This window comes from Cygnus atratus, chromosome 2 (genome assembly GCF_013377495.2).
Source record: "Cygnus atratus isolate AKBS03 ecotype Queensland, Australia chromosome 2, CAtr_DNAZoo_HiC_assembly, whole genome shotgun sequence".
Lineage (NCBI taxonomy): Eukaryota > Metazoa > Chordata > Aves > Anseriformes > Anatidae > Cygnus > Cygnus atratus.
Window position 1 is genome coordinate 123,979,728 of NC_066363.1, and position 14,152 is coordinate 123,993,879.

Below are 14,152 nucleotides of genomic sequence, written 5' to 3' on the forward strand. Positions count from 1 at the left end.
GCGTCCTTTTAACAAAACAGCAGAGAAAATTATCTTTTGGTGCCATGTTTCCTTCTGAACTTCGTTTCTGTTTCCTCTTGCCAAGCTTTAAGCACACTGACTGCATCTCTGCTACCAAGTCCTCTTGACTGATGAAAGAACTGCAGCAGCTGCTCTTCATTCACAGGCCAGGCTCCAAGAGCTTTCCACACTGGCACACATGCCTGTCTCCTTGGTGTTGGACTCATCTTCTCCTCCCATTCTATTCAAAATCCAGTTTCCATTGCTGCATATTACAATACAAGACTTCTCCCTATTCACTACAGCAGCCTTTCTCCCTTCCAGCACATTTACAAATCTCTCTTGTAACTGGCTGTCTACTAAAGAGTAGTAATAGTTTCTCAAGTAATTAAAACTGTTCTACCCAACATTCAATTTATCCAAAAAATAATTGCTTAGTAAAACTGACCTTTTGGACACAGACGTAAATTAACAGCATTCCATAATTTTTTTTAAAAAGATTAAATTAGCAAAGTTAATTGTCAATTTACATCAAATTACTACTTACAGTACAAAAAGTGAAAACAGCACCTGCAAAGTACAATGGCCTCTTCTACAAATCAATGATTATTATCAGTACTGACAGTAATGGCATTTTAACGGAGTGACAAGGCAAACTAGAATTTAGATTAAGGACTATTAAATCAAAACGGTACCTGATGAAATCTGTGTTTTTGAGCGAACAAGCAATCACATCACAACATAAGAGCAATAGCTGAATTATGTTAAGAGATAAAAACACAAGTGAAATAGAAAAACTAAACTCACCATTTGTCAGTCTATCAAAAAGAAAAATATCAAAATTCCAGTTTCCAACCTTCTCCAGCATACACTGAAAGAAAACACAAAAGCTGTAACTTTGTTTTCCTCAGCATATGCCTATCTTCCCATAGCCCAGAGGAAATATTTAAGATTTCAGACAGATATAAATCTTAAGAATCTCAATATAAAAAAAATAGTATTAAAAATGATTGTCTGATTACTGGAAAACTTTAACATGTGCCTCAAATTATAAAACTGAAATATAAGAAGCGTCTTGACAGTATGGGTTTGAGATCTCCCCTTCATACTCTTAGTCATTTGCTTAAAAGAAGTGACACAATTTTAAAACAATTAGGTTATAAACAGAAGCAGTATGACAGAATAACTCTGTTTAGACAAAAAAAGTTGAGACATCTTAACAAAGGCCCACACTTGACATTTCACGTAATCTTTTTAATAGATGTATGGATCACAAAATACTGTAAGATGACTTCCAGTGCTTTGTTTCAGAATCTCTTCCAGATTTTTGCAATGCATTAATAGTTAACCCATGAGTAGTCCTTTATCTTATTTTCTCTCTTTCCCTTTTTGTTCATACAGAAGAAAAAGTATCTAGATTTTTTACTAGGAATATAAAACAAGCTTGTCATTTCTTCCTAATAAACTTGCTTTTCACTTAGCATCTCACTGGAATTGCACTTCACAGCCACTCCACACAAACTATTTTTTCACGAACATGGATGAAGAGCAAAGCACATTCTAGTCCTCAGAGTCCAGCACGTTTTTAAAATCGATACTTGCTTTCTCATGTTCTCATTAAATTAGTAGCTGTTTTGTGATCCTGTTGCTATGTCCTAGTTTTTCCTCCACCAGCCATTAAAATTGAGCTACCAGAAGAAATAAACAGCATTAACAAGATGTTTCTGCTGTTAAATTACATATATATTTTTAAATCCATCCTCAAGGTTATCAGATTCTTCTTATACTGCAGCCTGATCACTTTGAGTATCAGACATGCAGTATTATAAGGATATTTATTCTTTTCTGCATCAGGGTTCCTAACAAAAAGTATTATACACAATCAGTAGAAAGACACAGCCTTTGGGCTCTCAACAACCTGTAAACTTGGCCTACTCATTCCCCTTCGGCATCCTCTGTCACCAATTCACTAGCCCTTTATTCCGGTAACAATTTTTTAGTATTGCCTGTCTTCCGAGCATGCTTTACCTGTACTATAGCATGAGTATATTACAGATATCATACTTTTCTAGAAGAACTGCATATAAAAAAAAGCCATTTTGGTGTAATATTCTTCTGATAACTTCATTTACTACATTTTATTAAGCTTGCAGTAGTAGTCAGTCACTCCTTCAGACGGTCATTAAAATCAGAAATCTGATTTTAAAATCTGATTTTAAAATCTGAAATCAGACTAAAAAGGAAAAGGGGAGGGAAAGAAGTTGCCCAAATTGTTCCATTACATTTCTTAGATACAGATACATTCTCCTTCCTTCACTTTTTTCTTCAATTATTATCGTGCATCCTTGATTCACTAGACTTTTTAAAAAAAAAAAACGCAAGCCACGTAAGCTCTAAAAATTATCCCAGCAAACTCGAAGGAGGTGAAGGAGTTTGTCAGAAATCGCATAACTTTGGCTGGACTTTATATAAAGTATGCACAAAACATACATAAACACAAAAATACATGCTTAAAAACTGTATTGCCTTGCACTGCCTCTTAACATGAGGTCATAATATGCACACAAATATTTTAAAGACAAACTTGATAAAACAGAGATAAAAATTAAGCAACCAACCTTTGCTTGTCCATTATAATCATCATCTAAAATGTTTGAAGAATTTGGAACAGTGATACCACGGAAAAAACGGGAAGATCTCAGGTATCGCTGGAAACTAAGCAATCTTCTCACATTTCTTGCAGACACAGACACTTCAATTTCAGAATTTGCTATTAAAAAAAAAAAAAAAACAAGAAAATAAATACTCTCTCTAAAAAACCTTTACCAAGAAACACTGTTCAAGGACGTTTGGTACAACAATTGCACTGCCTTTTTTTTTTCTGGTGTATCAAATGTTTCAGCCATGAACAGAGATCACTATGAATAGTAAATGCAGAGATATGGCTTAGAAAAGAAAGTTTTCCATTTAAGCATCCTGTGAAGAAAAACAAATATTGAAATCATAGATGAAACGTTTCTTTTTAAGGAACACTGCTACTATTCGAACAGAAATATTACAGAATTGTGCAAAAATAAAAATATTGCAAGCAAGTTCCTTTTGGAAAACTGCTGTCACATATGCATATCTAACCCATGCCCCTAGCAAATCATCTTAGATACATATACCATCTAAATAATGTGTTGATGCAGGAGTTAAAAAGCGATTTTGAGCACCTACAAATAACACATACACAGATTTTAAAGCTCAGAAATTTTCTTAATTTTACTAGCAAAGTTTTAACACACAACTATTTCAGGTGCTTTTCCTGATAATTTTACCCAGAACCTCTCCTCTGGAAAAAAGAGAAACAATCACACACTGACCTACATTTCTTCTCACAGTGTATCTAATTTCCTTTCTCAGTACAGTGTAACAACTACAGAACGTATTTGTAGTCTCCTTTCAAAGAATAATCCAACTATTTTGCTTTACTTTTATTAGACTAACCAGCTTAGCTATCCAAAGGACTCATGCTAGCTTATGACCACTTTCCCTTGATACGGTTAAAGGGTCCGTCTGTTTGTTTCAGAAACCTGAAGATCAAAGTACATATAGCTACCATTTCTTTGCAGTGTTCCAGATATTACCAGTTTGAAATATTTATGGCCAAACTTCACCTTCACTTTCTTTCCAGGATTACTCCAAACAGTAGTTCCACATAACCAACAGTCAATAATTTTGACGTTCCTTCATTTTGTCCAAAAAGATGTATATTAAAAAGAAAAGAACACATTAAGATAGGAAGTAGAAGTAAATGCACTGTTTTCCAAAAACACAGAGCCTCAAAAACAACATGAACCCAACTTACATAATAAAGACTTCTTGACCTTCCACAAGCAAGGCATATTAGAAATCAGTGAAATAAACCATTGTAGTATTTGTTGTAACGCCCAGCCTAAAATATGTTAGAGACTAAGGTGTGGCCTTATTAAGGACCTAAATTAAAAGCCTCGATGGTTTGCAGTGAGAGCAGTTTGATTCTATGCAAGATAATGCTTTAATTGTATAAATTGTTCTCCCTGCAGAAAATACACCATTCTTTCTGCTCCACATTACCTCCTTGATTTATTTCCAGTCTACATTAATAAAACATCTCTGAACAGAACAGAATTACACTAACATACAGTATCTGAAGTGCAGTAACATTTTATTTAAATTGCTGTTAATTCAGACAATTGATTGGACAAAAGTGGAATCATCTTTCAGATGGCTGAAAAGCATCAGGTAGTTTATCAGGACACTGAAGTTCCCACCATTTTTAAAGAGTACCACAGACAACTTCAAATGAAATATTTTTCTCCAACTCATCACAATTAAGGTCAGGGGCTCTTCCTCTGAAGACACTGATATACATATAGCCAGGTTATGTAAGCAGGTGTACTACGTATGATAAATTTGCTTATATAACAGCATTCTCACATACAGAAGGCAAATCGATTCTGTCATGATGCATTACCATGCCAGTATTTTTAACCAAGTTTGTTAACATCAGGGTACAGTCTGAGGCACCGTCAATCCTGCAGAACACAGAAACAGGCAGCAATGTAACTGTTCCTGCTAACAGAGCATAGGTTTCCAAGTTCTTCCCTCTTAATCTTGACCTAGTTGCTTAAAATCCGAATTTCAGACCTGAGGTCATTCGGTTTGAAATAAAACAATATAAAATGGTTATATTTTGGTCACGGAATTATCTAAAATGTCCACAAATCCATATACAAAGTCCAGGAATTTCACTAAATCTCAGTAAAACAACATACTTCAATAGGAAAGATCTTCCAGAAGTACAAATAGTTTTCTTGATCATAGGAAGTCTTTTTACAGATCTGTAGTTAAAAAAAAGCTACTTCTGATGTCATGCTACAAGTACCTCTTTCATAGATGCCACTCAGTCTTTGGTGGAACAGCAGCACAGTGTAGGTAACACAAGTAAAACAAATTTTTAACAGCAAAGCACAAAACAGAAAACAAAACATGATCATTCAGCTGTCTGTCCCTACATCCCACCTATTTTCACATTTGTAAGTCATTTGAGGGAATTTGCACAAATTTCAATAGTTTTTCTCACTATGTGAGTATAGAAAAATTAAATTTTCAAAGGAAATGCAGTTTCCTGTGAAGCTGAACAGTCATTACACTTTACTTTGCAATACACTAGTGAGATTCAACTTCAAAATAATTTTCACCTCCAAATTATCAGTTTGTACAGTTTATAAACCACGACCTGTACATATGATTTTATTCCTCCCTCTTATATAGTAAAAGAAAAAAAGTCCAGCCTCCAACCATTTCGCGGTTCTGGAAAGCACTGCTGCACCTGATGTAATTCAAGCAAGCTACAACAAAGCCCACTTCATTCCAGCTTTCTAGGCAGCAATACTGCTATTACAGCCCCACAAAGTGGTTGGAGGCTGGAAGGGACCTCTGGAGCCATCTGGTCCAACCCTCTGCTCACGCAGGGCCACCCAGAGCAGGCTGCCCAGGCCTATGTCCAGGTGGCTTTTGAGGATCTCCAAGGAAGGAGACTCCACAACCTCTCTGGGCAACCTGTGCCAGTGCTCGGTCACCCACACAGTGAAGTCCTTCCTGTGCATGTGCCGGTGCCTTGGGGCTGTTCCTCCTGAGGTGCAGGACTTGGCATTTCCCTTTGAACTACTACTCATTCCACATGTGTATCCCCAGTTCAGCTGAAGGTACTAACAGCTCAACCAAACATCCCACCATTTAGATCTCCAATGATTAGAGTAACTTCCAAATGAGAGAAGAGATTTTGAGCCCTTCCAGATTCTGCACTTCCAGAATACCCGATTCAGGGGGACTACACCAACCCAGAAAGTGAACTGATCTCCCTAAAATAGTTAAACATTTGATACGGAATGATTTGGGATAGGTGAGTCAGATGTGGAGGTTTGACAGGTAATTAATTTAAAAAGGAGGCTGAAAAAGAAAATAGCTAGCTTTCAAGGAAGAAAATTTCAAGGAAGAAAAAAAAAAGATTTTTAAGCTGCAGTAACACTGATGGCATCCATACTTGCAGCTCCCTTTTTGTCAGAAAGTATTATTATAAAGGATAACATAGAAATAAAAATAAAAAAAATAAATCGTTTTGTGAGTTCTGGAACACCAGCAAAGACAAGTTCGTGGGAAGGACTGGTAAAGCCTGAATGATGCAACAGTGCAATAGAAACTTGTTTTCCCTTGATATATATATATGATTAACATGTAGTTTTATGACTAATGATAGAAGAGGGTGGGCTGACATTCTTTGCTAATTTCAGTGACCCTAGGTTAAAAAAAATAAAATAAAAAAAACCACAGGGCACCATAACAGCTTTACTTTCTTTCCATTTGTAATGGAAGAGTGCATTACATTTGCTCTAGACATGGCATGAAAACATTCCTCCTCCCAGCCCAAACGTCCTTCATTTCATTTGCTTCATTTCATGAGCTTTCCATGTGCTAAATGCCTTTCTAATGTCTAATCCTGAGCATTTGTTCTTAAGAGATAAGGACAGTATAAGGATAAATTAGAATGACAAAATAAATAAGTACATGACACGAAAGCAAAGTCAGGATGTTGGAAATGCTAAGAAGGAAGCTACAGCATTCAGAACCAGCTTTGATGCAAGAAACCTGAAGACAGAAACTGTAGGTCTTTGTGCCTAGTCAACAGCAGCTCTCCTATGACGTTCTTCCGTTTTTAGTTCATTCCCCACTTAAAGTTAGAATACCATCCAATATATTTTTTACTTCGTACTTTTTACTAAATAAATTCGTTTATTTATTTATTAAGACAGTCATTCTTGTTTCCAGGCATCTAGAAATGAGATGCGAATAGGACAAAAAATCCGAAATACTCTAAAATAAAGAAAAATTAATGATTGTTTACTAACATCAGTTATTTTAGCAAAATGTTATGAATAAACATCAAAAATATTAAGTTATGCAAGTTGCCTTCGTGCAACGGGTTTCATCTGCATTCCAAGATGCAGAGTCTAATCTTTTCCCACTCTTTTAGGTGTGTTCTACTTCATGAAAAACTGAAAGAAAATTTTTCAGTTATCACATTTCACAGGGATATTAGATTTTTTTTTCTTGTGTTGAAATAAAAATACAAAATAGGGAAAAAAACAATCAAAGCCACCTACAGATTAATATATTTATTCTCAATGTTTGATATATTTATTCTCAATGTTTGCATCTTTTGTACAATAAGGAAAAAGAATGAAAGGAGGAATGACAACTTAATAGTTTAATTTCTTATTTATAGAAGCCTTAAATCCTAGCAAAACCAATTCTTTCAATGCAAAGATAATGACTCCTAGCCTCTGATGGGGTTTTCGTCTAAACGAGGCAGTCCAGCACATGAACTTTACCTCCACATCTTCCATACTACAGCCTGAAACATAAATATGAAATTATCCATGATAAAATTTATTTAGTTTTACTATTATCAGTACAAAGAGTTTAACCAAGGATATCTGGTATCTCTGCCACTAACAGAAAAAAAAATAAATTTGAGGTGTATAATAAAAGAAGTGAAAGGGTGGATCTTTCTTGTGTGTGAATATTTCTTATGTTTGAATATCAAACTGAAGTTTGAGGTGCACAGGTCCACCAGAGGAGATTCTTTTTCTAAAAAAATGAACTATAGAGAATCTCTTCTCTCTTCATGGAAGATCTCACAATTTTGGTATAGTAAAGACAACTACAGATTTACTTAGCTATTCTTTTCATTATTTTTACATAGCAGATATCACAAACCTTGAGATACTAAAAGAAATTTTCCACTACCTGTAAATATATGTGAAAGAAATATTCAATTTTGCATGACAACTGTAACTGTATTTCTAAGGCCTTCCAAGATACAAATCACTTTCTATTTATGAACAATTTGAAAGTATTACCTAGCACTTCACACCACTAGAGGGACCCATAAGCATTCTAATTTCACATCTATTCCCATCAAACCGTTAGGAAGTGCATTATATTAGATCCCTCTTTTTTCTTTGAGTCCTGTTTAGCTCTACATTAAGGTTTTCACTGTCATAGTTTGCATTTTTAAGTACTTTTAAGGCATTTGGTATTAGACTCATTAAGAAAATCTATGATTTAATTTGTGAGATACAATTTCAGAAGGACTTTAAAGTTTATATATACAGATTACTGGTGTCTAAATTACATTGTTATACTTCCTTAGATCCACTCTTAAGCCCTGTTAGCACCATTGTAAGGCAATAGGTCACCTCTTAAAAGAAAGTCAGGTCAAACTGTTTTAAGGTATCCTATGTATGCATTTGTGTACACATTCATACTTTTTTTTTTTTTAAATAAAATGAACGCTGAAAATTATGCTACGGATTAAGGATTAGTGAAAGAAACATGGCTTTGCAAGTGTCATCTGACTGACTGGTAAAAAAAAAAAAAAAAGGAATTAACTTTCAAGAAACTCTAGCAGTACTACCAATCTAGTAGAAACGCTAGCAGACAGATACCCCCAATGATCAAGTATAACCATTAGACACCATGATCGTGGAAGATAATACCCTCTCTGAAGAACCTTGCAGAATAAAATACTGTCTTAGCAAAGTATAGAAGCCACAGAACATCAGAATACTTCAGGATGGATGAGACTTCTCATAACTCTTTGGACCAACTCTCTGCTCAAAGCAAAGAATTTGAGAGAAATGACTCAAAGTACAGGGATTTTACTACTACAGTACAAATTAAATGCCAAGTCACCAAAGGTATTGTATGCCTTTAAATAACACAGCACCAAAAGTGTAAAGAAAACACTACGAAAAGATATCTAAAAGGACTCTATCCATATAATTCTTTTGAATTTTGGCTCCTCAATCTTTGTAAATACCACAGGCACAATATAAAATTAAGTGAATTGAGCAATGGAACTCCTGTGCTGGACTGCATAACATTTTGTAATTATCTGAGAACTAAGGAACAGTACACATACGACATACTCTTTCCCTACCAATATACTGAATCATAACCCCAGCAATCTTGTAGTTACATACTTTCTTTCTTTGACCTGACTCCATCTACAGGGGGCAAGGCAAATCTGTAGCTCACACCAGTATAGTGTAAACTAGTGTAAACCAATAAACTTCATTGAAGGAAAATATTTAGCTGAGTATCATCAGAATACACTATTATTCCTTGGGGAGAAAAAAGTTAAATACTTAAGTCTCGCCAGTGTTGAGATGTTAATACTCTTGAAGAAGAAACAAGAACACATGACAACATAATGGTTCAAGTCTTCTCCCAAAACAAGGATAATATATTCCAGACAATAATCACCACATCTTTTTTTCTAGATGTCTTCCAAGAAAACACCCACTCTTTTGTGTTCTATAATTCTTCAGTTCCATGACAATGGAATGACAGAACTATCAAGTAATTCTTTTTGGCCTTTCTTCCCCACACACACAAATGAAAGAAGAACTCAAAAAAGAAACACACTGGTGGACAGAAAAAGGAGAATTCCTTTAAAAGGCTGCATGACTAAGTTGAAAAGTCACACTGGGAACAGACAAAAACAAAAGAATGTGTGCATTTTTTTTATGATGGCAAACTTGGCTCCAAGTACAACTTTAAAAATAAACTACCTGGAAAAATGAACATATTAGAGAGGTTCAAAAGATGTGAAAAAAATAGAATGTGGTTGTGTCTTCTTCTAAGGTCAAACTTACCTCAGCAATAAACACTGCGCTGTACCAGTGCAAGACTCCAGAGCACACATGCTGTTCTTCAGAAACTTGAGGAATTTGTAGATAAAATAACCATCTATGATAGCAAAATATATATGTATCTGTCCTGTATTCTTAACTGGAAGCTTTTACATGGAAATCTTCCTTAACCAAGCTTACAAAAATATACTTGGATTTCAAGTTTAATTTCACTGTTTTATTTTGACCAAAGCTCTTTTTAGATCTTCCCATGACTAGGCTTCTGCAACTTCCCTTGTGTGATTGCACTGTCTACACTAATTTAAAGTAAAAATCTCTCTCATCTGAATGAGAAAAACTATATTCATAATATGGATTGCTAAAAAAGAGATGCTAATTTCAGAATGTGTCCTGCACAGAAAGGCAGCTTTCAGAGAAATCTCTTGAGTGTGAGCCTTTCAGTCCTTAGTACTGGTATTTTCACACAGAAATAAAATACTTAAATCAACCTCTCACCACACAGCAATCTCCTCACATGATTTTATTTGTTGGGAAATTTGCCTTTCTTCACAGTAGAACATTTAAGAATAACTTTCTTTCCTGTTCAACAAATTCAGCTCAGTAATTCCTCTATTTTAATGAAATAAAAATGAGCATTCAATTTCTTCTGGGCTGTGCTCATTTTATCTCAGCCTCTAGATGACAGTCAAAAGCATGTTCAGGTACTGTTACGGATTTCCCAAACTCTTTAAGGCAATCAATTTGGACTTGAATTCTTCTTCCTCACTTGACATCTGGCCTTTCAGCTAAGGTAAGTCTGCTTCACTGTCCAAGGTATATATTTTCAATGATTTGTGAATGAGGCAAGTTCAAAGCAACACTGAAAACAGCAGATGCTGACACTTGCCAGATCTCAAAGTAGCAGATACAATGTTCAGTGTATTTATCCACTCTTATCTTTGTCTGAAAGTTGTACACCAAAGATAAAATCTGGCATTTCTTCATGTGTTTGCACTCAAAGAGAATCAGATTTATACATTGCCAATGCAAGCCACCTGAACTCTTCCTTTCCACCATAAAGAAGGCTCCGAATGCAGCCAGGGAGAAGACATCTATCTATATCTCAGTGATGTCAGCGAGCTCCAATCACGTTTTCTCTCCAGGATGTATCTCTGTACTGTAAGCACCAATCTGATTCAAAACTGAGTCATTCCTAAATGTTTACAGAAACGTACTGATTAACTCAAAAATCTTCTCTTACTTCTAAGATATTTTAACTCACAGGTGTGATATACTCAGTTATCTCTGGAACACAAAATAGAGCCACGTGTTGGCAACATCACCATCATCTCGTACAAATATGCTCTGACTACAGTGGCATGAGAGAATTGTGATAGCCTTTTGACAAGATCTTATCTGTTCTCATGCAGATACAAAAGGAAAGGCAAGAAGAAAAAAAAAGTTTGCTCTCCACAAGACCAAAGTTTTTTGTTTGTTTGTTTGTTTTTATCTGTTTCTTCCAGACTATACCCAACCACCTTTTCCCAAAAAGGAATTTTATAAGTATTAAGTTGTATCTGCATAAGATGCTTCATGATTTTATTTGTTATCTTATTCATTTTGGCTTCATTTCCCCACTGTAACATATTGTACACCTCACTGAGCATATTCACTGATTTTTCTCAGGTGAAACAGTGATGAAAGTACACAATATATTCTGTTTGTATATGCCAAAGAGTCTTCACAAACACAAAGTATCTATACGCACATATATACATGCATACACTTTAACAAATTAAACTTTACTGATAACCTCTCAATAACCAGAAAACAAAAACCTAAAACTTTATTGTTGGTTTGCTATTTTTAAAAAGGAAGCATTCACATACTATCATTTACCAATTATTCTAGCATGTATTTCGTTTTGCAGCAGCTTTTATCAATGTAATCTGTTGACATTAAATTGTTCAGAAACAATTCAAAAAGCAACCACTTTAACTGTAGCCTATTCGTAAACCACCGGAGAACGAGAATGATCTTAACCACTGCAATCACTTTTTCAGTAACTTCCCCAACAATCAAACTGCACATGATGGCAGTCAGACAGTAAAATGTCAAACTTGTTACCTGAGGAGTGCAATGTAGATTCAGTGCTCTATATTCAAATAAGTAAAATACTGTTAAAGTATATGCAGCTTACTGTGTAACTGTGAAAAATGTATATCCACTGAACAAAAATTACATTTAATTTTCTTCTGAGGAAGGAAGTTATGTGGCTGCTCTCCCTTCTCCAGAATCCACAGCCTTTAGCTGCTAACTTGCCCATGGTTCCACAGAAACATAATCAACAGATGACAGTAACAGATAAACTGCTAATTGCCGTCCCAGTGACAACTGATTACCAACCAACCCGTGGGACACAATACTGACTTTTCCCATGTGGCAGGATGTAGTCTTATTCAAACAAAAACCTGTTTTTTTGCGCTGTTCTTTCTGATGAGTTCCTGTGAAGAGCTAGCAAAATGTGATTCCTGGAACAGCGTACAGTGTAGAAGAAAAGCTGGCACCCAAAAAATGTAGTTTGACCATCAGTCAAATCTTGCATTCACAATCCGCAGATGTGTCTCCCACATTACTATCTCTAACAACAACAGAAACAAAAACATTTTTCCAGCAGTCACTTTACAACCGGTTTTCCTAGAAAGAAGTTACAGGTAAGAATACTTCTAGCCAATTTAGAGAGTTGAATATTCATATACCAATTACAGAATGCTGGGATGAAGATGCAGACACTGAGCTTATAATCCTTAAGAAGAAATAGAAGTGATCTTGAGATGTTAACAAAGTTTACTTTGGTATTTGGCAACGCAAGCTGAAGTTGCAAATGAAAATAGTATTAAAAAGAAAAATGATTGATTTTCAACCTCCTCCCCCCACAAAAAAAACAACAGTAGCTTTCTGAAAATACAGTCATGTATTTAAAATTCTGTACTCTTCAAACCTATCAATAAAAGTTTGGATTAAGAGTCTATTAATAAAACATTGGAAAAACTAATCAGCAGTTTATTGGCTTGACTTTCTGAAAGACTAGGACGTTCTTCACAAAATATCACTGAGAAAAAAATGAAAATGATGCTAAACAACAAAAATTAGCTAAGCAAAATATAAAATGGCAATAATGCTTCAACACCGTGAATGACAGCCATGATATGTCATCTGTAAAAGAGGTAAGCAACGATCATTGCAAAATTTTGAGAAACACATTGTAGAGTTAGTCAATAATAGATGAAAGTTACAATGAAACTTCACAAACACCAGGAAGGAAACATAGCCATGCATTACTGATGTTTGGTAGGTAGCTGTTGTGGAGAGGAAAAAAAAGGACAACAGTCAGATGCCTTAGTCTGCCTCTGCTGTAGAAGAGAGCCATTTCAGCGCAGTTTTTGCTCCAAGCAAAGGAGAACATGTTTTAGCTTGACTGGCTCCTCTCTTACAGTTGACCATTTTTCAGCCCCACAGCTGAATATGGTAAAATTCTTCTGGAGTTACCAGAGGAAAAAATAAATAAGGATCCAAAGAATTAGGTCAGATCAGGTCCCACAACTCCTCTCTATCAGCAGTCTAGTAGCAAGATACTAAAACTTTTGCCTAAAGCTATTAGGGAAACACTGATCAGGACTCAATTAGCATTGCAGGGAGAATGAAAACTTTTTTTTTTTTAATTCTGTAAATGAACAGATAATTTGTTGGTACTGCGGGATATGGGGCTGAACTCCTTATGTGCCCTTGTTCACCTGAGAATTCCTTATTCTTTATAGGAAAGAAACTCTACATGAAGTAGCAGGAGTCTGAAGTCTAAGATCAACTCTGCAACAGACCACAATTCTTAAGTGCAAAATAAATCTGACTATAATATGGCAACTCAGAACTGCCACAGCAGCTGACTCCAGAGGAAAGTTACAGCCAAAGAATTTTTGGGCCTCCTAGCAACATTCCTTGCTGTCATCAGACACCACAGTTGATGTTGCTAAAAGTTGCTGCCTGTGCCTGAACAAGTAGGGGCAAGAAGAAAGGGTGTAAAAATCCTTTTCCTCATCTGCCTGATGCACAATTGTCAGGACGGAAACAGCGTGATGAGTATCATAGAAAATACAGTTAATTTGACAATGGCAATAATATCACACAAAACTAACATGCTGTTCTTTTAGTACTACTGTTAATATTTTCCTGTATCAGCATGAAATGCCACATATCTTTTTATATATATGTATATAAAATTAATAAATTGCATGCTATTTTTACAGTTTTTTGTGATTTTTTTTTTAATTCTCGGCAGAATTATCAGGACTTGAGACAGAATCCTTCTCCTCTTTATTTAAACATTCAATACATCGTACTCTTCAAACTTTGTTTTCTCACCTATTTTATGA

At 35.3% G+C, this 14,152-nt stretch overlaps 1 protein-coding gene across 1 annotated transcript in view; it reads right to left on the bottom strand.

Annotated features, from left to right (window-relative positions):
* The window catches only part of PDE7A (phosphodiesterase 7A), a 75,371-nt gene that overhangs the window by 12,062 nt on the left and 49,157 nt on the right, over positions 1 to 14,152 (bottom strand). The window contains exons 4-5 of the mRNA XM_035569456.1: positions 2,619 to 2,770; positions 808 to 871 (exon numbers count right to left, since the gene is read on the bottom strand). Of these exons, the coding sequence (XP_035425349.1) occupies positions 808 to 871; positions 2,619 to 2,770 (216 nt within the window). The remainder of the gene's footprint in view (positions 1 to 807; positions 872 to 2,618; positions 2,771 to 14,152) is intronic.